The sequence below is a fragment of the Sebastes umbrosus genome, chromosome 8 (genome assembly GCF_015220745.1).
Source record: "Sebastes umbrosus isolate fSebUmb1 chromosome 8, fSebUmb1.pri, whole genome shotgun sequence".
Taxonomy (NCBI): domain Eukaryota; kingdom Metazoa; phylum Chordata; class Actinopteri; order Perciformes; family Sebastidae; genus Sebastes; species Sebastes umbrosus.
In genome coordinates this window covers 35,145,798-35,169,621 of record NC_051276.1, presented here as the reverse complement: position 1 = coordinate 35,169,621, position 23,824 = coordinate 35,145,798, and the positions used below count along the sequence as shown (strand labels likewise).

The 23,824-nt window shown below is 37.7% G+C and overlaps 3 protein-coding genes across 4 annotated transcripts in view; 1 reads left to right on the top strand and 2 right to left on the bottom strand.

Moving 5' to 3' along the window:
* The window catches only part of LOC119492971 (protein-lysine 6-oxidase-like), an 8,577-nt gene extending 3,957 nt beyond the window's left edge, over window positions 1-4,620 (top strand). For both annotated transcript variants that reach the window (XM_037777904.1, XM_037777905.1), the window contains exons 6-8: window positions 654-749; window positions 1,352-1,467; window positions 2,683-4,620. In XM_037777904.1, the coding sequence (XP_037633832.1) occupies window positions 654-749; window positions 1,352-1,467; window positions 2,683-2,689 (219 nt within the window). In that variant the 3' untranslated portion in view covers window positions 2,690-4,620. The remainder of the gene's footprint in view (window positions 1-653; window positions 750-1,351; window positions 1,468-2,682) is intronic.
* LOC119492980 (actin, non-muscle 6.2-like) overlaps window positions 1-23,824 on the bottom strand; it is an 840,607-nt gene that overhangs the window by 305,081 nt on the left and 511,702 nt on the right. The window lies entirely within an intron of this gene.
* Window positions 7,048-13,904, bottom strand: LOC119493202 (type-2 ice-structuring protein-like). Its single transcript, XM_037778352.1, has 7 exons — window positions 13,749-13,904; window positions 13,522-13,622; window positions 11,243-11,344; window positions 9,112-9,206; window positions 7,543-7,674; window positions 7,349-7,460; window positions 7,048-7,163 (listed from the first exon to the last, which is right to left on the bottom strand). The coding sequence occupies exons 2-7, from the start codon at window positions 13,580-13,582 to the stop codon at window positions 7,048-7,050; spliced, it is 618 nt and encodes a 205-aa protein (XP_037634280.1). The 5' UTR covers window positions 13,583-13,622; window positions 13,749-13,904.

Below are 23,824 nucleotides of genomic sequence, written 5' to 3'. Positions count from 1 at the left end.
TAATAAATGCATAAAAACATACATTTGAAAATAAATAAAAAATAAATGCAAAGTAAATAAATAAATACATTTAAATAATACATAAATAAATAAATAAAAGGGAAAATTAAATGGAAGAATAAATAAATAAGGGAATTAATACAAAGATAAATAAATAAAGCAAATTAAAACAGAAATATCCATTTATGTCACATTTTATCAATTAATTAATGGCTACATTTATTTTTTAATATTATTTTTAATATTATTTTTAATATTATTTTTGCGTAATTTCTCATCTATTTATTTATTTTGGCAGGGTCAGTCCTCCATAAGTAACTTGTCACTAAAGCTGCTAGATAAATGTAGTGGAGTATAAACTATAAATGGGACAACTCAAGTAAAGTACTGACACTTCAAATATGTACTGAAGTATATTACTTTAGTAAATATACTTAATTACATTTCACCACTGACTGAGACCAAAAACAGGAATTATCAATAAAAGACGATATGATATACAGTAAAAGTGTGTTCAAGACAACATGTTTTCAAATATCAATAAAAATGTAATAAAGCTTGTGTACATTTAGATATTAATGTTTAATGTATTGGTGTGTGCGTGCGTGCGTGCGTGCGTGCGTGCGTGCGTGTGCGTGTGCGTGTGCGTACAGGGTTTGAGTCCAGGTTGTTACGACACCTACAACGCGGACATTGACTGCCAGTGGATCGACATCACTGACGTCTCTCCTGGAAAATACATCCTCAAGGTCTGTTACTCTGCTCAGAGTCTACTGGAGGAAATAAAAACTTTATTTTTATTAGATTTATTAGATTTATATTAGACAAGTTGTGCTTTCCCATTCACTTCAATACATTTGGGTTTAAGTTATTCTATATTTTCCTTATTACTCTCTAGAAATAGTCTACTCACTGGAGCACCAATGTGGATTAATCCGCTGCTAATCTGCACTATTTCCTCCTGTTTGTTTGATAAAAACTACAGTTTTAGGAGATTAATAATAAAACTATATAATTGTGTTTTTAAATATGTACAGTACGTCTTCAATAGGAACCACCGGGCTTGGAGCTGAGAGGATAGGGGTAGGAAGAATTAAGAGACGGACTAACACATTTGGCCTTTCCCATTTCCCAATTTGTACATCCTCGGTTCCTTTCCTCGTCTCCTCTCCTCACGTCTTAGTCCTGTCATTTTAGAGAATGAAGAATGAACTACAGCCTTTATATATTTTATTGTGTGAAACACTACATATAGACTACATATCTACTAAATAGAGTAACACCAAACTAATCCTGTAAACTTGAGGAGAGGTGACCTCATGTACTGATGATGATGATGTCGTCCCGCCAGGTGTCAGTAAACCCCCGGCAGCAGGTTCCAGAGTCCAACTACAACAACAACGTAGTCCGCTGTGACGTCCAGTACACCGGCACCGCCGCACACGTCTCCGGATGCACCACGACGTCGTGAGAAACTCTTTCTTCTTCTCCACTTATCAGTTTGAGTTTTATTTCAGCTTCTTTGCAGACATTTAAGGTTTTATTGTTTTGTTAGTAATTTATACATTTTAAAATCACTTTAACATACTTATTATTCAGATTTGGGTATGTGAAGATGACAAATGAATCACTCAGTTGTAGCTGGTTGATATCACAGCTAACAGGTCGTTGTTTTGTCTTCAGTGTAATGGTAACTCTTAACCCTTTAATGTTAACAGAAACAGTTTCTCTTTGCATATTTTATGTCCTTGGGGCAATAACAACAATCAACAGACCCCACCATTTTTTTTAATAAAGGCCTCTACTAAACATTTAAGATGTCGCTTCATGGTAAAAGTAAAACACAAGATACTCTTATTATGCTACTAATCTCTTAGTATACCAACATATTACCACAAAATTGGTAGTATTACCAGTAGTACCACTAGTATTAATTCATTAATAATGTATTTATTCTAGATATTTACCATATTTACAGAAGGCTACTTTGAAAACTGATACTTATATATTTATTTATCAAATATATAATAGAAAAACATTAAATATATGATATTAACAAATAATATTAATACTGAAGTCCTGAAAGGTAAGGTCATTTTCTAAGTCTGATCTGAATTATTTTCTCTCCTGTGTTTATGACTTAAGAACAGGTGAAAAAAATAACATGTTTCTCCAGGATAATCTTTCTAAATTAGTGCTCGCCATCCAATCGCCGAAAAATGCAAATTCTTGCAGAAATCTCCAAACGTCAAAAAGATTTTGATCCCAAATCACAGCATGGCTTTTTCTATCGTGTTCCTCAAGGTCTTGGTCTTAATGTGCTATTTGGGAGGGATTATTAATCATGGTTCAAATTAGCACCAAATCTGTGTAACAAATGGTATCAACACAAAAATTGCTGCAACAATTTATGAGGCACAATAGAGCAATAATTAATTCATGTTTATTTCTTTTTTATTTCTAACAACTCGACACACAGTGCTGAGCTGCATCTCAGATTAATCCCCAGGTTCCCAGCTTTCAGATGATGTACACCACTTCTAGGTGACATCTACTGTTGACCTGCTATCTCCCCCAAAAGACCCCCTGTACCCCCCTAAAGAAGGGTCTATTGTGGGTCTCAGACGGTTAATGATCAATACTTTCATTCAGTGGTTGATTTTGTTCTTTTATTTCTTGCAGCTACTGAGATGAATTCTGCAACATGAGCTTGAAAACGAAGACAGACGGAGGAAACAGTGGACGCTGCAGAAGAATGCAGTTTAAAGTTACATGTGACGTAAATAATAATACAGTTATAACCAGATTAAATAAAAAAGGGATCATTAAAAGTCTCATAAAACACCTGAACCAGGTTGTTTTGTTCCAAATTAAACCTGAATAGCTTTTTCAAATTACAGAGGTATTTACGTTTGTGAGTATCCAGGATTAAATACAAGTACAAGTAAAGTTAGAGGTTATGGATTAGGATGCACCACTTATTTGTAAATCCATCACTATGTTGTAAAGTCCTGTCAAAGATCTGAATAGCTGCTAACTAGTTTAAAATTAGTGATTTACTACATCAGTTGCACCATTAAAACTTAAGAAATGTCTTATCAAAAGCAAACTATATAACCGTAACATCACCAGCTGTAACTTAACTTCCAAAAATAACAGTTTTATGGGGCCAAACATTAAACTCACCAGCCAGTCCTTTTGTTAATGTCTTTGCTTTATTTATATCTGTACATGTGGAGACATGTGTGTGTTTCAGAGTTAGTAGCATTCATGAAGTTTAAAATTAACCTTACAGACAAAGTTAGTCACATCATCTGCATAACGTTTAATAATTTGGAGACTGTATTGTTTTGTAGAATGTACCTGTTTATGTATAATAATAATAATAATAATAATAAAAAACAGCATTTGGATCAAGTGTGAGGTCAGACGTGTCCATATTACTTCTGATTCTCTAAACAGGTCATGCTGTATGTTAGCAGCAGTGTTGTCAGATGTTAAACTATTGTACCAAAGGTTTGAAAATTATCGTATTTTGAGAAAAATCATTGTGCGCGAGTCATAACTACAAGAACAAAGGAGCATAAATGTGTAATTTTAATTTAATTTAATTCAAATTATCGTAGATTATTAGTCTGTTAAGATAGTTAGTTAGTGAGCTACGCAACAATTACACCTGACAGCTACATATAGGAGTAAATATAATAACTAGTAATAAGAACAACTGATAGAAGTTTGTTTGATGCAATATCTGTTATGATTTACTGATGTGTAAACCTACACTTTACTTACTTTATAACTAAACTGAGACTAAGATTGAGTTTACAAACAGGTGGTGCAACTTTCTACTTTTTACTGGTTTACCTGTGTTTTTTGTTTTGGAAACCGTCTGGGTTTATTTCATGTTTCAAGATGAATCTGTTAGTTATAAAGGTTTTATAATATAGTTTTCATTCAGTTTTCTCACAGTCAGGAGATGTGATGTTGACATTTGTTTTTTTGAGATCACAAAATATCTATTCTAATGCCCCCCCAAAAAAAACTATTTAATTTAACGCACCGTGAGAAAACAGTTCTTATTTTCTGATCTTAATCTCCACTACATGATCATTTTCTGGTCACACACAGAGACACTTACTTGTCCTTCCTGGGCTTCCGTAGACTTCTTATTATATACAATATTTGATCAATCAATGTCAGTAAAACTGACATTTTACTAATATTTAATGTTAATTTAGACTGTAGAAATTTCAGTTTCTGGGACATTTTTCAGACATAAATTGATCACTTCCTGTAAGGTTTTATTATTTCACTAACTGTTCTTTATTGGTGCTGTAGAGTAGAGCTTTCATTTTTGGTGCTAAAGGTGCTAAAGTTTTCACTTTTTGCCATTTTGTGTTCCCAAATTTAACCAAAAATACTCACCAGGGGGACACAGTCAGACTTCCAAACTAATGTGTGCCTTTCTGTTGGTGGACAGAGTGTGTATACAGAGTACACAGTGTGTGTACTTGTACTCGACAACCTGCAGAGCTGTATATAGGCGAGCTCACATCTCATCATGTTATCAACCTGCATTACTGCTTCATATCACTTTAATAAAGCTTGCTTGAATGTGAACAGTGTTGACGTCTTTATGTATACTTTCAGTGTGTGCACAAAGTTATATACAGTATTGTGTGTGTGTATATATATCTATAGATATATATTTATATCTATAGATATATATAGATATATATTTAGTATATGCATTATATTTGAATGTTTCCTGTTCCTCCAGTGTCGAATGCAATAAAAGCTGCTGTCTTTAATATATCATTTATTTTCATGCGGATATTTTAGTACTTTTACTTTTGGTACTTTAAGTACATTTTAATGTAATAATATCGGGTCTGGGCCGAGCCTTTCAGGCCCGGGGGAACAGGTGTAACGGGCACCGCAGCATTTTCCCTGATGAATAGTTCTCTTCTATTTGAATTACGGGTGTGGCAGCTGCCAATTCTCTGGTGTTTGCTGTTGTTTCCCTTTTCCCTGGTGTTTTTTTGGTTGAGTTGCTGAGTGATTAGAGGGTTATTCAGTTCACCTGTTGCGCAGGGTGTGGGGACTGGCTCTTAAATGATAGTTGAGAGCAGCTTGGTGCATTCCCCTCTTGGCCAATCAGGGGTGTAACGACGCCCTTTCTGTAGGGCTTAAAAGAGGAGGGAAACTGCACACCCAGTGTCATTCTGATCTCTCCTTCACTCAATGCAACATGTGTTATCAGCTTTACCAGAAACTCTGGTCTGTTTTGGGCCCTTTTGGGATTCTGTGATCTTTGTGTTTTGTTTGTTGAGAGTGTTGACTCTCCTAGTTGGGGAAACAAGTTAAGTGCCAACCAATTGGGTTACCTGCACTGGGACGATTAGGTGCTATTTGTGCAACAGCTGGCTTGCCTTACGATAGCCTAATGCCTGCAGGCTGTATTTTTGTATTCTATTCATTTGTTGATTTTCAATGAAACCCTTTATACCCATTTCTTTTAGTGTATTTTATTTGGGAAAACTTTAAAGGAGGGTAAAAGGAAAAGCAAAACCAATATTTCAGTTTCCTTAATTGTTTGTTATTATAGAGGCATTTGTTCATTATTGAAGAGGCATTTGTTCATTTTTATTATTAAGAAGGCATTTTATTTTATATTATTATGTGGATGGGAACTGTTTTTCAGTCTTCTGACTGAACAACTAAAGTCTGGGGAACTCAGTACCGCCACATAATTGACAGTTCCCATCCATCTATCTATTATCTTGAGGCAGAAGAAAGCGATTGTGCCAATGTCCAACAAAAACCTGGTCAACATCTGGCGCAGTATTTTCCTGCTATTTAAAGGGTGCATTATTCAGATAGTAAGATGCGTCTACATAGGCAGTAAGACTGGGACGATTCACCTATCTCCCGACTCAATACTATCACGATATTTGGGTGCCGATTCGATATGTATTGCGATTTTTAATTATTACGATTTGATATTATGATTTGATATTGATTTTTGTTAACTTTTTTTAACAATAGACCATGGGGAAAAGTTGAATCATACACTTCTAGGGACTTTTACTTTAAATGAATCCAGTAAAAATGTTTGATTTTCAGCATGTATGTAGTCAGAGATGTCCTGAAGTCAAATACATCAGTCATTGTCAGGAATTATTTATTATCCAGCAACCCAAAAATCAAAGAATAAAGACATTTCCCTCACAGATTAGTGCTATTTTCTTTTTAACTTATAAGGGACATGTAATGTTTTATACTTCTGGTGAATATAATCCATCAATCTTATTTCAATAGATGTATTTTGTATATACAGTTCCCTTTGTTAACACCTTATTTTGAAAAGCGGACGTAGTCCCACGTGTCTACTTCCTCTAACTTCTCCAAGGTGGTCTCTAGCTCTCCTGTCAGCTCCGTTCTCTTTATCCATCCATGGTCAGCTCCATCGGGGCCGTTTGAATGTATTTAACAGAAATGTCAGTATATGGGTGCTCTACAGTTGTAGCGTCGTCAAAATTACAATCCAAACACGTTAAATCGCATTGAAGTCTATGAGATCTTCAGTTTTCTATCCCCCAAAATGGGGCGTGGCCTTATGAGCTGAGAGAGATGTGCAACACACTTTTTGGGCACCTTGAAAACGGTGTTTAAGTTGCATCTTTTTTTATATCATTATTATAGTACATATTGACCTGAAAGTTAAAAAGATTAGATTTAACAAAAGAATCTGAGACCAGCCTGTTCAAATGCTCAAGAGTTTTAATTGGGTATCAAAGATTAGTTTGTGCTAAAAAGCCGTCTTTTCATAACACATTCAGCCTCCTCTCATTAAAGGTCAAAGAGGAAGTCCAGCTCCTGTTACGTCACTTGTCGCTTCATCCCGTCAGCAGCGTTACAGCCAAATTATAAAAGATGTGATTACACATGAGACTGATATATGACACATAAAGACATTCACACGGTCACATCCAGCAGGTGTTTGTGTGTTTGGTTGGTGTCTCTCTGTGTGTGTCAGCTCAGGAGCTACTGATCAGATGGGACCTCCACGGGACAGGGTGTTTCTGGACAGCAGGGATTTGGCTTGGTACAGACAAATGAGCGAGTGGCGGAACACTCAGTATCATCCCAGCAGAAATCGACTGTGAACACAAGAAACACAAGAGTCAGTCAGAGCTTGTGTTAACCACAAACCTTATTTCAGACATCTGACTAAAAACCCATTGACTTCTAGATGACGGGAACAGGAAGTGCTAAAAATGCTAACTCACTTCTGGGTTTTTTTAGGACTGATTCCTGTAGTGCTCTACAATATGTTGTGACTTACCTCCATAGTTCATCTGGAGACAATTCTCGACATGATTTTGATCATCAGGTCTCCCATCACACCACTCTGTATGTTCGAACACGCTGCCATCACTCCAGAGCCACTGGTTGACCTTTAAGACAGAAAAGAAAAAGATGTAGAAGTTAAAAAGTGTCATCCTATCAGTAATCAGACCTGCTGTAGTGATAAATTACCTCTTGGCAGTCAGAGCCTCCAAGCCAGGATTCTTCAGTATTATTGTTCTGATGTATGAACTGCAGAAGGTACTGATGCTCATCTTTATTGTGCACCGATGCGAGGTTTGCACCCATGGTCTGGCAGTGTTTCTACAGGGGAGATGGACAGACAGACGGACAGACAATCAGATATGAAGCTGCACTCTAATGCTGTACATGTGGTCCTCTCCTCCATCAGCAGGAGGATGGTGGAGGAAGGTTTGGCTCAAATATTGAGCTGGTTGACGTGAATATTTGTAGAAGAAGTGATGGAAGTTATTCAGTGTTTAACTTCACCGTTGTACTGTGGTCTCTGCTTACATTGACAGCTTTAATTAGGAGGTTTTGTTGCTTGATTTTCACCAATGCTAGCTGTGTAGCCTACTCCTGTAGCGCCACCAGCAGCTAAAAATGCTAAATATCTCAACATCTGTGACATTGATTGGCACATCATTTGGTTTATACCGTCATGGTTCCCAGATGATGAACCCCACTGACCCTTTTGATCCTCTGACTTTTCCTTATCGACACCACAAGGTTCACATTTGTTTCTTTGAGTGAAATTTCTGGAACAACTATTGGATGGTTATGATGAAATGTGGTTCATCGTTCATGTTCCCCTCAGGATGAATTGTAATAACTTCGTCTGCAAAAAGGCGGATGAAAGTCGGAAAAAAAGTCGGAAAAATGTTCGAAAAAAAAGGCAAAACATTTTGAAAAATATTCGAAAAAAAGTCAGAAAAAGGTGGAAGAAAAGAAATGTCCGAACAACGTTTGACATTTTTTTGAAAAAAGTGCAAATATTTTGAAAAATGTCCAAAAAAGGCGAATGAAAAGCAGAAAAAAAGTCAGAAAAATAGTCTGATAAATGTCGGAAAGTTTATCAATTAAAGTGTAAAAAATGTTGAAAAAAGGCAGAAGAAAGGCGGAAGTCCCAAAATGTCAGGAAAGTATGAGAAAATGTCAAAAAAAAGGCAGAAAAATGTAAGAAAAATGTTTGAAAAATGTCCAAAAAAAGTGCAATTTTTTTTGAAAAAAGGCGGAAAAAATTCAGAAAAATTTGGTGATCCTTTGACTTTTCATCTAGCGCCATCATCAGGTCAACATTTTAATGTGTGTAATACTTTAGTTTATGACCAAATACCTGCAGAACTAAAGACAGATTGTTCTTTGTGTTTAGTGCTAATTACCAAATGTTAGCATGCTAACACGCTACACTAACAAGATAACATGAGCATGCCAGCACTGTTAGCATTTAGCTCAAAACTGCTTGTTCTAATTACAGCCTCACAGAGCTGCTAGCATGACTGCAGATTCTAAGCGGGGGTTCACGTAGGCCGCGAAAGCGCCGCAATTTTCGGAGAAGCGCTGCCCACTTCCTTTGGGCGCATGTGTAAATCAATCGATCCCTTGATTTATAGTTAGATATAGTTAGTTCAATAACAAGAGTAACATAGAGACACCAAGTCAGGAGAAAATGCTGATTAGTCAGCTGTGCAACAAGTCAACACCAGCAGAATGAACTTGTAGAAACATTTCACTAGTTACCTCAGCGTCAAACCAAGTCATCGGTGTGTCAACGAAGCCGTAAAAGCGACATTGGAACGGGAAAAATTCCGGTGGTGGGGCTTCGGTGGAATTGTCTATGAAGACAAACAGAGAATTGCCAGTAATTTAATAACATTGTCATTTAACAGCAAATAGAGGTGTAGCTGTGGAGTCTGAGGGCTGCACTCTTCTATCTGCACATATATATATATATATATGTATGTGTATGTAGGTGGAAAAAAGATAAACTCCAGGTATCTTTTGACATTTTAAGGGAAAGCTGGTGCAGATACCAGAAAATTGTTAAAATTCAGTGAAAACAGTATTTCTCTGGTATTATTTTAAATAATTGTCACAAACCTCGTGTTCTTTTTAGCACCATCAATACTGTTCTTAATACTCCCCAAACTGATTGCTTTGATGCCTCCTCAGAAACATGTGACAAATTTCAAAAAAATTTTGTGGACAAGATTGAGACTTAGGACACACATCTCTCTTCCTTTGCATGAACCTTCTATCACCTTAACCTGCTGTGCTGTTTTTAACCAGTTTGAGCTTACACTTACTTCCCTTAAGCAAATAATTGATCATCTAAAACCTTCAGCCTGTCCCGCAGATATTGTTCCCCCTCGCCTTTTTAAAGAGGTTTTTGATGCCATTGGACCAACCATCCAGGCAATCATCAACAGTAGCCTGGCCTCTAGTGTAGTTCCAGCTCATTTTAAACATGCTATTGTGCAGCCACTTTAAAAAAAAAAAAACTAACTTGGACACCTCAGTCCTTTCCAATTTCCAAAAATGGCATCCTTGAGGTGTTCCAATCTGGTTTTAAAGCACTTCACAGCACTGAAACTGCACTTTTAAAGCTTTTGAATGAACTGTTGATTCTGGCGATTCAGCCATTCTTATGCTTTTAGATCTCACAGCTGCATGTGGAGTCCCCCAAGGCTCTATACTTGGTCCGATTTTATTTTCCTTGTATATACTTCTCCTGGGGTCCATTATTAGAAAGTATGGAGTATCTTTCCACTTGTATGCGGACGACACACAGCTTTACCTGCCCTTGAAAAGTAATAACTCAAACTGTTTGGGCACATTGCTAGCCTGTCTTAAAGACATCAAAGACTGGATGACTTTACATTTTTTTCAAGCTCAATGACGAAAAAACTGAAGTTATTATTTTTGGACACAATGGAGGCAGAAACGACCCCAACACGGATCTTTCCCTTCTGGAACCTTTTGTCCTTCCTGTGGTAAAGAATCTAGGGGTCATTATGGACAATGATTTTAAAATGGATGAGCAAATAAACACAGTTGTGAAATCAAGTTTTTCCCAACTGCGGCTTTTATCCAGGGTTAAGTCCTTTTTTATCTTTTAATGACTTTAAAAAGGTAATGCATGCTTTTATCAACACACGTCTTGATTATTGTAATTCACTTTACGTTGGTGTTAGCCAAGCCTCTTTGTCTCGCCTGCAGCTCGTTGAGAACGCGGCAGCTCGTCTTTTAACTGGTACACGTAAACGTGAGCACATCTCCCCGATTCTGGCTTCACTTCACTGGCTCCCTGTTCGTTTTAGGATTGATTTTACAATTGTATTACTAACATATAAATCATTAAATGGGCAAGCTCCGACCTATCTCTCTGATCTTTTAAAACCACATCTTTTATCAAGGACACTCAGATCAACTGACCAGTTGCTTCTGACTGTCCCGAGGTCTATAGGTTGAAGCTCAGGGCTGACCGAGCCTTTGCAGTTGCAGCTCCAAAGCTCTGGAACGCTCTGCCTCCACATGTTCGGCTGTCCCCCACACTGCCTGCTTTTAAATCAAACCTCAAACACACTTTTATTCCTTGGCTTTTGGCTCGGCATGAGAGTTGACTATTTTAATCCTTTTTCCTCTCCTATTGGTCTTAACGCTTTTATTATTTTAATGTCCTGTTGGTTTTAAGTTGGTCTCAGTGTTTAATTGTGTTGTTTTTATGTCTTTTATGTATAATTGTATAGTACTTTGGTCAACTTTTGTTGTTTTTAAATGTGTTTTGTAAATAAATTTGGATTGGATTGGATATACATGTACTGTATCTACACATGTATCTACACATGTATCTACTGTATCGGGATAACACCTAGCGCGTCTGTCCCGTCTGGCGCGTCTGTCCCGTCTGGCGCGGCTGTCCCGTCTGGCGCGGCTGTCGCTTCTGGTGCTTGACTTGGCTCGACCACGTCGTCTATGAAGACAAACAGAGAATTACCAGTAATTTAATAACATTGTCATTTAACAGCAAATAAAGGTGTAGCTGTGGAGTCTGAGTCTGCACATATATATATATACATGTACTCTGTATCTACACATGTATCTGCACATGCATTTACACATATATCTACACATGTATCTGCACATGTATCTACACATCTATCTACACATGTATCTACTGCACATATATCTACTCTTCTATCTACACATGTATCTGCACATGTATCTACTGCACGTACAGTATATCTGCACATGTATCTACTGCACGTACAGTATATCTGCACATGTATCTACTGCACATACAGTATATCTGCACATGTATCTACTGCACATGTATCTTCTCTTCTATCTGCACATATATGTATTAGGGATGGAACGGTTTGGTTAAAAAATCTGAACCGTTGGGTTCGCTATTCACGGTTCGGGTCGTGTATGAATTGTTCGGTTCATTTGAAATAGGTTATAAGGCCCATTGTGTGCTTTTTTGCATGTAGAGTTTGGCTCCCGTTTATTGTCATACTACAAATGGGGAGCCTCACAGTTTTCAGTCAAAAGGGCATGTGCAGAAAAAAAAAAAAAAATTCAAATAAAGTTATCGGGGGGAAAAAACTTCTGAGTTGACACGAATGAAGTGGCGAGTGCAGCTGTCAGTCAGTTTAGGAAATGGCAAGTGGACACGATAAAGTCCCGTTAGAGGATCCACCAGCATCGTTTGGCTCTGCTGTATGGGAGCATTACGGATTTAGTGTTACCATGAAAATGACGGAAAGAAAGTGGTGGATAAAACGGCGACTATGTGTAAGCAGCACTGTGCAACACGTCTGGTTTATGCTAGCGGCAATATTACAAATATGATGAACCATTTACGAAGACATCACCCCGGTGTGGCCGTCGATAGAGCAAGAAGGAGAGAGTCGGGTATGAAAGACTAACTCCTCCCCACAGCATTTAAACAGCCTCTACATGCAGATTCAGACGGGGCATAAACACAACTAAAGCATCGGGGAGGTTTATAGTGAAAGATATGCAGCCTTATGCAGTCGTAGAGGACGCTGGATTTCAGCATATGATTAATGTAACGTTACTTGAGGCGCGCTATACACTTAAGCAACACGGTAATTCCAGCAGCACAATCCCTGTAATGTGTTTTATATTCATAAATTATTTTTAAAAAACACTGTGGTACATAAATCTAACTGTATTCCTCCAAATACTGCACTTTGTGAGTGGAAAAACTAATCTTTCAATTAAGAGCTGATAATCAGGGAATTGAGACATATGTTATACTGTTCCTTTTTTTTTTTTTTAGTTTACTTCTGGTTGAGTTTATGCTTCAATTTATGTTCATGGCTTTAGTCTATAATTACATCATATTTATATGAAAATAACAAAGTTGCATTTTTTGTTTGCACTAATTACTGTAGATGACCTGTTCTTTCATTTAAGATTGGACACCAAAGAAGAGTTTATGTTCCTTTTGTTAAGGCAAACATTTGTTAGCTTATTTTTGTCAAATAAATGAAAAGCATTTTGAAATCAGAACATGACCTCCTCGCTGTAACATAAATGAAACGAACCAAAAACCATTACCCCAAAACCGTGATATGAACCCAACCGTGAATTTTGTGAACAGTTCGACCCCTAATACTTATACACATGTATCTAAACATGTATCTACTACACATGTATCTACTGCACATGTATCTACTACACATGTATCTACTCTTCTATCTGCACATATATATACACACATCTATCTGCACATGTATCTACACATGTATCTACTACACATGTATCTACAAATGTATCTACTACACATGTATCTACTCTTCTATCTGCACATATATATACACACATCTATCTGCACGTGTATCTACAAATGTATCTACTACACATGTATCTACTGCACATGTATCTACTACACATGTATATACTCTTCTATCTGCACATATATATACACAAATCTATCTGCACATGTATCTACACATTTATTTACACTTCTATCTGCACATGTATATACTCTTCTATTTGCACATATATATATATATACACACATCTATCTATACATGTGTCTGCACATGTATCTGCACATGTATCTATCCCTGCGTTGTACTTGTAACTCCACAGAGGAAGTTTAACAGTGATACTCACCTTGGGTTGCAGCCAGAGCCATCAAGGCACAAACGAGTAGAGACACAGTCAGCATCTTCATGGTGGAGATGATGCAGATGTTGAAGATGATGATGATGAAGCTTTAAAAGCAAAGAGACAGCTTACTAATAATCCTGAAGGGAGGTTGAAGTGAACAGAGCAGCATCGTAGTGAGGAGAGAGGATGTGGAGAGAGAGCAAAGAGAGGAGAGGAGAGTGGTAGCTAACCTGTTGAAGGATGATCCGTGGTCTTCCTGTGTGGAGGTGCTGAACAAGAGAAAACAGCAGCTTTATATACACTTGTCTTCATGAGTTTCATCACATCTGTTTATGCCTTTTTTTTAAGAGCATCAGTTTGGATGTAGGTCAACAAATCAAAGGGCACCACATCCCACGCTGTTGGTTTTTTAAACACAAACATTTCTCCTGCCAGTACAGGAGGAAAAAGTACCAAGCAATAATAGATTTTAACAGGTCAAAGATAAGCACAGTTCATAGTATATTTGTGTAGGTATATAGAGCCTATATTGGATACCCTTTTCCTGCCTTTTAGTAAGAGATGTTGTGAATGAGGAAATAGAGTGATTTAATATGACATTTGTGTTTTTCTCAAAGTCTGGGTTACTGGTTAATAGATAGTAACTCGACCAAACTGTCAGTTTGAAAGGTGAATTTCACCCAAAGAAATTAGGAACTACTTGAGACCTTAAAAATAGGGGGGGGGGGGGGGGGTGGGGGTCCTTCCTAGCAAGGACCACGCCACAACATGGCATTTAAAATGTTTAATTAAATGAGGAAGCACTGAATGTTGAGGATGGATGTGAGGAAGGGGATGAACGATGATGATGAAGGGGTGAGAGGAAGTTGTCCGTTTAAACCGGTCCTTATTGTCCCCCTCAGCAGCATTAGCATGTTTCCAGCTGGCTAACATGTTGGCGGTTAGCTCACCAGCCACAATAGTACACCACCAGCCACGGGCGGATTATGAGACAATGGGCCCCTGGGCATAGACATGCAAAAGCCCCACAATGAGACACGTGTTGTGTCTCATTGTAGTAATTTTGTGTCTCTTTATAGTCATGTTGTGTCTCTTTGTAGTCATGTTGTGTCTCTATGTAGTCATGTTGTGTCTCTATGTAGTCATGTTGTGTCTCTATGTAGTCATGTTGTGTCGCTTTGTAGTCATGTTGTGTCTCTTTATAGTCACTTAGTGTCTTCGTAGTCATTTTGTGTCTCATTGTAGTCATTTTGTGTCTCTTGGTAGTCATGTTGTGTCTCTTTGTAGTCATGTTGTGTCACTTTGTAGTCATTTTGTGTCTCATTGTAGTCATTTTGTGTCTATTTATAGTCATTTTGTGTCTATTTATAGTCATGTTGTGTCTCTTTGTAGTCATGTTGTGTCACTTTGTAGTCATTTTGTGTCTCATTGTAGTCATTTTGTGTCTATTTATAGTCATTTTGTATCTATTTATAGTCATGTTGTGTCTCTTTGTAGTCATGTTGTGTCGCTTTGTAGTAATTTTGTGTCGCTTTGTAGTCATGTTGTGTCTCTGTAGTCATTTTGTGTCTCTTTGTAGTCACTTAGTGTCTTCATAGTAATGTTGTGTCTCATTGTAGTCATTTTGTGTCTATTTATAGTCATTTTGTGTCTCTTTGTAGTCATGTTGTGTCTCTTTGTAGTCATGTTGTGTCTCAATGTAGTCATGTTGTGTCTCTTTGTAGTCATGTTGTGTCACTTTGTAGTCATGTTGTGTCACTTTGTAGTCATGTTGTGTCACTTTGTAGTCATGTTGTGTCTCTTTGTAGTCACTTAGTGTCTTCATAGTAATGTTGTGTCTCTTTGTAGTCATTTTGTGTCTCTATGTAGTCATGTTGTGTCGCTTTGTAGTCATTTTGTGTCGCTTTGTAGTCATGTTGTGTCTCTTTATAGTCACTTAGTGTCTTCGTAGTCATTTTGTGTCTCATTGTAGTCATTTTGTGTCTCTTGGTAGTCATGTTGTGTCTCTTTGTAGTCATTTTGTGTCTCTTTGTAGTCATGTTGTGTCACTTTGTAGTCACTTAGTGTCTTCATAGTCATTTTGTGTCTCATTGTAGTCATTTTGTGTCTATTTATAGTCATTTTGTGTCTATTTACAGTCATTTTGTGTCTCTTTGTAGTCATGTTGTGTCGCTTTGTAGTAATTTTGTGTCGCTTTGTAGTCATGTTGTGTCTCTGTAGTAATTTTGTGTCTCATTGTAGTCATGTTGTGTCGCTTTGTAGTCATGTTGTGTCACTTTGTAGTCATGTTGTGTCTCTGTAGTCATTTTGTGTCTCTTTGTAGTCACTTAGTGTCTTCGTAGTAATGTTGTGTCGCTTTGTAGTCATTTTGTGTCGCTTTGTAGTCATGTTGTGTCTCTTTGTAGTCACGTTGTGTCTCTTTGTAGTCATTTTGTGTCTCTATGTAGTCATGTTGTGTCGCTTTGTAGTCATTTTGTGTCTCTTCATAGTCACTTAGTGTCTTCGTAGTCATTTTGTGTCTCATTGTAGTCATTTTGTGTCTCTTTGTAGTCATGTTGTGTCTCTTTGTTGTCATTTTGTGTCTCTTTGTAGTCATGTTGTGTCTATTTGTAGTCACTTAGTGTCTTCGTAGTCATTTTGTGTCTCTTGGTAGTCATGTTGTGTCTCTTTGTAGTCATTTTGTGTCTCTTTGTAGTCATGTTGTGTCACTTTGTAGTCACTTAGTGTCTTCATAGTCATTTTGTGTCTCATTGTAGTCATTTTGTGTCTATTTATAGTCATTTTGTGTCTCTTTGTAGTCATGTTGTGTCGCTTTGTAGTCATTTTGTGTCGCTTTGTAGTCATGTTGTCTCTTTGTAGTCACTTAGTGTCTTTGTAGTCATTTTGTGTCTCATTGTAGTCATGTTGTGTCACTTTGTAGTCATGTTGTGTCTCTTTGTAGTCATGTTGTGTCGCTTTGTAGTAATTTTGTGTCGCTTTGTAGTCATGTTGTGTCTCTGTAGTAATTTTGTGTCTCATTGTAGTCATGTTGTGTCTCTGTAGTCATTTTGTGTCTCATTGTAGTCATGTTGTGTCGCTTTGTAGTCATGTTGTGTCACTTTGTAGTCATGTTGTGTCTCTGTAGTCATTTTGTGTCTCTTTGTAGTCACTTAGTGTCTTCGTAGTAATGTTGTGTCGCTTTGTAGTCATTTTGTGTCGCTTTGTAGTCATGTTGTGTCTCTTTGTAGTCACGTTGTGTCTCTTTGTAGTCATTTTGTGTCTCTATGTAGTCATGTTGTGTCGCTTTGTAGTCATTTTGTGTCTCTTCATAGTCACTTAGTGTCTTCGTAGTCATTTTGTGTCTCATTGTAGTCATTTTGTGTCTCTTTGTAGTCATGTTGTGTCTCTTTGTTGTCATTTTGTGTCTCTTTGTAGTCATGTTGTGTCTATTTGTAGTCACTTAGTGTCTTCGTAGTCATTTTGTGTCTCATTATAGTCATTTTGTGTCTCTTGGTAGTCATGTTGTGTCTCTTTGTAGTCATTTTGTGTCTCATTGTAGTCATGTTGTGTCACTTTGTAGTCATGTTGTGTCGCTTTGTAGTCATTTTGCATCTCTTTGTAGTCATGTTGTGTCTCTTTGTAGTCATTTTGTGTCACTTTGTAGTCATGTTTTGTCTCTGTAGTCATTTTGTGTCTCTTTGTAGTCACTTAGTGTCTTCGTAGTCATTTTGTGTCTCATTGTAGTCATTTTGTCTCTTGGTAGTCATGTTGTGTCTCTTTGTAGTCATTTTGTATCTTCGAAGTCATTTTGTGTCTCATTGTAGTCATTTTATGTCTATTTATATTCATTTTGTGTCTCTTTGTAGTCATGTTGTGTCGCTTTGTAGTCATGTTGATTCACTTTGTAGTCATGGTGTGTCTCTAGTCATTTTGTGTCTCATTGTAGTCATGTTGTTTTGCTTTGTAGTCATGCTGTGTCTCTGTAGTCATTTTGTGTCTCTTTGTAGTCATTTTGTGTCTTTGTAGTCATTTTGTGTCTCATTGTAGCCATGTTGTGTCGCTTTGTAGTCATTTTGTGTCGCCTTGTAGTCATTTTGCATTTCTTTGTAGTCATGTTGTGTCTCTTTGTAGTCATGCTGTGTCTCTGTAGTCATGTTGTGTCTCTTTGTAGTCACTTAGTGTCTTCGTAGTCATTTTGTGTCTCATTGTAGTCATGTTGTGTCACTTTGTAGTCATGCTGTGTCTCTGTAGTCATTTTGTGTCTCTTTGTAGTCACTTAGTGTCTACGTAGTCATTTTGTGGCTCATTGTAGTCATGTTGTGTCGCTCTGTAGTCATGTTGTGTCTCTTTGTATTCATTTTGTATCGCTTTGTAGTCATGTTGTGTCGCTCTGTAGTCATTTTGTGTCGCTTTGTAGTCATTTTGTATCTCTTTGTAGTCATTTTGTATCTCTTTGTAGTCATTTTGTGTCGCTTTGTAGTAATTTTGTGTCTCTTTGTAGTCATTTTGTGTCTCTTTGTAGTCATTTTGTGTCGCTTTGTAGTAATTTTGCATCTCTTTGTAGTCATGTTGTGTCTCTTTGTAGTCATGTTGTGTCTCTTTGTATTCATTTTGTATCGCTTTGTAGTCATGTTGTGTCGCTCTGTAGTCATTTTGTGTCGCTTTGTAGTCATTTTGTATCTCTTTGTAGTCATTTTGTATCTCTTTTTGTAGTCATTTTGTGTCGCTTTGTAGTCATTTTGTGTCTCTTTTGTAGTCATGTTGTGTCGCTTTGTAGTAATTTTGTGTCGCTTTGTAGTCATTTTGCATCTCTTTGTAGTCATGTTGTGTCTCTTTGTAGTCATTTTGTGTCTCATTGTAGTCATGTTGTGTCACTTTGTAGTCATGTTTTGTCTCTTTAGTCATTTTGTGTCTCTTTGTAGTCACTTAGTGTCTTCGTAGTCATTTTGTGTCTCATTGTAGTCATTTTGTGTCTCTTGGTAGTCATGTTGTGTCTCTTTGTAGTCATTTTGTATCTTCGTAGTCATTTTGTGTCTCATTGTTGTAATTTTCTGTCTATTTATAGTCATTTTGTGTCTCTTTGTAGTCATGTTGTGTCGCTTTGTAGTCATTTTGTGTCTCTTTGTAGTCACTTAGTGTCTTCGTAGTCATTTTGTGTCTCATTGTAGTCATGTTGTGTCGCTTTGTAGTCATTTTGTGTCGTTTTGTAGTCATTTTGCATCTCTTTGTAGTGATGTTGTGTCTATGTAGTCATTTTGTGTCTCTTTGTAGTCACTTTGTGTCTTCGTAGTCATTTAGTGGCTCATTGTAGTCATGTTGTGTCGCTCTGTAGTCATGTTTTGTCGCTTTGTAGTAATTTTGCATCTCTTTGTAGTCATGTTGTGTCTCTTTGTAGTCATGTTGTGTCTCTTTGTATTCATTTTGTGTCGCTTTGTAGTCACTTAGTGTCTTTGTAGTCACGTTGTGTCTCTTTGTAGTCATGTTGTGTCTCTTTGTAGTCATTTTGTGTCTCTTTGTGTTATTCAGTGACAACCAGATTTGATTATCATTCAAAATATTATCCTGAACATCATACAGATTGAAAAGGAAATGATTTAACCGTTTTCACTTGCACATGTGTTGTTTTCTGGCCTTCACTACTGTTTTGATTGTCCAATTGTTGTTCATTCAATATTCAAACGTCCAATATTCTCTCTGTTTTAGGTCTCCCCCAACTTCTGAAGGAAAAAATCTGTCTCTTTAGTTGTTAAAGGCTCCACTGTGTTCACCAGCTAGTCTCTAACTTGGTTTGTCTGCTGTTTGCTGCTTTAACAGTTATTTCACTGAAAATGTTTGGAGCTGTAGGGGAGCTATAGTTCCTCTTAGTCCTTTATCTTATTAAGTATCTACTCTGGACACACTGCAGCTTCTCACCTCCAGCTCATGAACTCAAGTAAAACCAGCACTGTTGTATTTCAGGTATCCATCCACCAACAACATGAACTGAACTGAGGTAACCCACCAAGACGGAGCTCGCCGCTGACAAGAGCAGAGACCAGCGCTGATGAGGCCTCGTCTTCATGAGTTTCATCACATCTGTTTATGCCTTTTTTTTAAGAGCATCAGTTTGGATGTAGGTCAACAAATCAAAGGGCACCACATCCCACGCTGTTTGTTTTTTAAATACAAACATTTCCCCTTCCAGTGCACTTAGACTAACAGTCTGGGTTACTGGTTAACAGATAGTAACTCGACCAAAGAAGTACTGAATGTTGAGGATGGATGTGAAAGCCTGGTGCATGATGCAAACCTTATCAGATATATAACATCCTCTAACATCCTCTGCTTGCCCCCATGTTGCACTACTTAATGATGATGCATGTTTCTACTCGTCATCTTTTTATCCTTGTATGTTTTAATACCATAATTTAACTTTTATTCATGTAAAAGACGGGTCTCCACTGAGCCGGAGTTCACAATGTGCTAAATGTCCTCGAAAGACCCGCTGTCAAAGAGTGTCTAGTTTGGAGCCACACATATCAAATATTAGTCCTCAGCCCACATGTTTAATTAGGGCGTGGGCAGACATTACAACACCGCGAGGACGCAGCCAACATGTCCACATCTGATAACTTGTAGATGCTGTTTGTGCACCTGTGTGTGTCTACAGGACACGTGTTAATGCGTCACCTGCATCTGTGACCCTGAACCACATTTGGTCCTAATTGTTGATGAGAGCAAATCAATCATTTCAGATCATTTAATCTTACAAAAGTTTACACAGCATTTCATTGTCATTGTCACATGTAATTTCCATTCATTCACACCCTACAAGAACTCAATCTTTATTTTTTATTATTAATCACTGAAGAAAACATTCAATGTCAGCCGTGCCATGACATTTAATACACACATGTTCCCTCAGGAGGGATTGTTATAACTTTCTAATATTTTGGTACGGAAGCCCTAAACGGATACCGTTTAATTATGTCCTTAACTCAAGAAAACAAACATTTTTATCTCGAGATAAAAAGATAACTAACTCTTTATCATGAGGAAACAAAGTGTGTTTCCTTGAGTTAACAACATAATTATTATTTATAATATTTGGGTCAAATCAGCCGACGGTAAATGGATTCAAACGGTCCAGATCGAGCTGACAGTGATGGACTTGGTGAAGTTAGCGGAAGGATACACGTGTGACTCGGAGTGACTACGTCCGGTTTTCAAAATAAGGTGTTAACAAAGGTATCATAATACATATACAGAAATAAGATTAAATGGATTATATTCAGAGGAAGTATAAAACATGTTGCCTCTTATAAATGAAAAAGAAATTACCACAAAATTATGAGGGAAATGTCTTTAATCTTTGATTTTTGGGTTGATGGGAGGAATAAAGTAGACACAGTCAGATCAGAACTAAAGAAACATGAGAGTGGGAACGTTTGGACGAGATAATTAGCCCGTTATCACAAGAAAACAACCTTTTGTTTTTTTTGTGATAACGAGCTAATTATGTCGTTATCTCGAGATCACAAAGTTTGTTTTCTTGTGATAACGACATAATTAACTTGAGGTAACCAGAATATTGTTAACAATCCCTCCTGAGGGAACATGTGTGTATTAAATGTCATGGCATGGCTGACATTGAATGTTTTCTTCACTGAATGATAATTAAAAATAAAAATACATGACTTGAGTTCTTGTAGGGTGTGAATGAATGGAAATGACATTTCATGTGCCAGAGCTTGTGTTAACCTTTGTAAGATTAAATTATCTGAAATGATTGATTTGCTCTCATCAACAATTAGGACCAAATGTGATTCAGGGTCACAGATGCAGGTGACGCATTAACACGTGTCCTGTAGACACACACAGGTGCACAAACAGCATCTACAAGTTATCAGATGTGGACATGTTGGCTGCGTCCTCGCTGTGTTGTAATGTCTGCCCACGCCCTAATTAAACATGTGGGCTGAGGACTAATATTTGATATGTGTGGTTAAAAAACTAGGACACTCTTTGACAGCGGGTCTTTCGAGGACATTTAGCACATTGTGAACTCCGGCTCAGTGGAGACCCGTCTTTTACATGAATAAAAGTTAAATTATGGTATTAAAACATACAAGGATAAAAAGATGACGAGTAAAAACATGCATCATCATTAAGTAGTGCAACATGGGGGCAAGCAGAGGATGTTAGAGGATGTTATATATCTGATAAGGTTTGCATCATGCACCAGGCTTTCACCTAACTCTAACTAATTCAGCCACGTCATTATTAGATGCTCAGAGCGACTGACGTAGAATAAAGAGAGAGAAAGTCCACGTAGGACGGGTGGGAGGTGAGGTTTGATGAAATGCTAAATATTCCATACTAGTCCTAGCCTGGAGTGTGTAGGAAAGGAGGAAACGAGGAAAGAAGCAGAAGCAGATGGACTCATTTAAAAGGCTAGAGAGGGATGGGTTAGCTTACCGAGTTAGTGGTCCCGTTGGCGGGCTAGCAATTAGCGGGTCCTCCAGACGAGGCCTCATCAGCGCTGGTCTCTGCTCTTGTGAGCAGCGAGCTCCGTCTTGGTGGGTTACTTCAGTTCAGTTTATGTTGTTGGTGGATGGATCCCTGAAATACAACAGTGCTGGTTTTACTAAAGTTCATGAGCTGGAAGAGTGAAGCTGCAGTGTGTCCAGAGACCGTCAAACTCCGTCATCTCCCATGCTGATTCAACTTGCACACACCACACCTCATTATTATGTCTCAATGAAAATTAGTCCAAAATGTTTAGCGCCGATAAAGTGTGGGCTCCTCAATCTAAAAGTACGCTGATGCATTGTAATACATTCCCAGGTTCACAAGGATTTACAATAATCGCTTTATAGATGAAGGCTTTCATATTTCCAATCTCCTCTTGGATTTGTGACAGAAGGTGTAGCACAAGGTCAGGAAACAAATGAAGTTTTGAGAGCAGGACAAAAAAAAAGACCCAAAATGACTACAAAGAGACACAACATGACTACAAAGACACACAACATGACTACAAAGAGACACAAAATGACTACAAAGAGACACAAAATGATTACAAAGAGACACAACATGACTACAAAGAGACACAAAATGATTACAAAGAGACACAAAATGACTACACAGAGACACAAAATGACTATAAAGAGACACAGCATGACTACAAAGCGACACAAAATGACTACAAAGGCGAAAACATGACTACAAAGAGACACAAAATGACTACAAAGGCGAAAACATGACTACAAAGAGACACAAAATGACTACAAAGGCGAAAACATGACTACAAAGAGACACAAAATGACTACAAAGAGACCCAAAATGACTACAAAGCGACACAAAATGACTACAAAGGCGAAAACATGACTACAAAGCGACACAAAATGACTACAAAGGCGAAAACATGACTACAAAGAGACACAAAATGACTACAAAGAGACCCAAAATGACTACAAAGAGACACAAAATGACTACAAAGCGACACAACATGACTACAAAGAGACAAAAAATTACTACAAAGAGACACAAAATTACTACAATGAGACACAACATAACTACAAAACGACACAAAATGACAACAAAGAGACACAAAATGAATTTAAAGAGACACAAAATGACTACAAAGAGACACAAAACAACTACAATGAGAGAGAAAGTAACTACAAAAAGACACAAAAAGAGGCCAAACAACTATAAAGTCTGTGTGTCTTTGGTAGGAGAGGTGTTGGGGCCTTTTGCATGTCTATGCCCAGGGGCCCATTGTCTCATAATCCGCCCGTGGCTGGTGGTGTACTATTGTGGCTGGTGAGCTAACCGCCAACATGTTAGCCAGCTGGAAACATGCTAATGCTGCTGAGGGGGACAATAAGGACCGGTTTAAACGGACAACTTCCTCTCACCCCTTCATCATCATCGTTCATCCCCTTCCTCACATCCATCCTCAACATTCAGTGCTTCCTCATTTAATTAAACATTTTAAATGCCATGTTGTGGCGTGGTCCTTGCTAGGAAGGACCCCCCCCCCCCCCCCCCCCCCTATTTTTAAGGTCTCAAGTAGTTCCTAATTTCTTTGGGTGAAATTCACCTTTCAAACTGACAGTTTGGTCGAGTTACTATCTATTAACCAGTAACCCAGACTTTGAGAAAAACACAAATGTCATATTAAATCACTCTATTTCCTCATTCACAACATCTCTTACTAAAAGGCAGGAAAAGGGTATCCAATATAGGCTCTATATACCTACACAAATATACTATGAACTGTGCTTATCTTTGACCTGTTAAAATCTATTATTGCTTGGTACTTTTTCCTCCTGTACTGGCAGGA

Excerpts from the sequence above, each read along its gene's own strand:
- LOC119493202 (XM_037778352.1), bottom strand. The coding sequence starts at position 13,582 with ATGAAGATGCTGACTGTGTCTCTACTCGTTTGTGCCTTGATGGCTCTG. Across the intron at positions 11,345-13,521 it reads GGCTCTGGCTGCAACCCAAG|ACGACGTGGTCGAGCCAAGT; the intron begins GTGAGTATCACT and ends TTGTCTTCATAG. Across the intron at positions 7,461-7,542 it reads GAGGCTCTGACTGCCAAGAG|GTCAACCAGTGGCTCTGGAG; the intron begins GTAATTTATCAC and ends TCTGTCTTAAAG.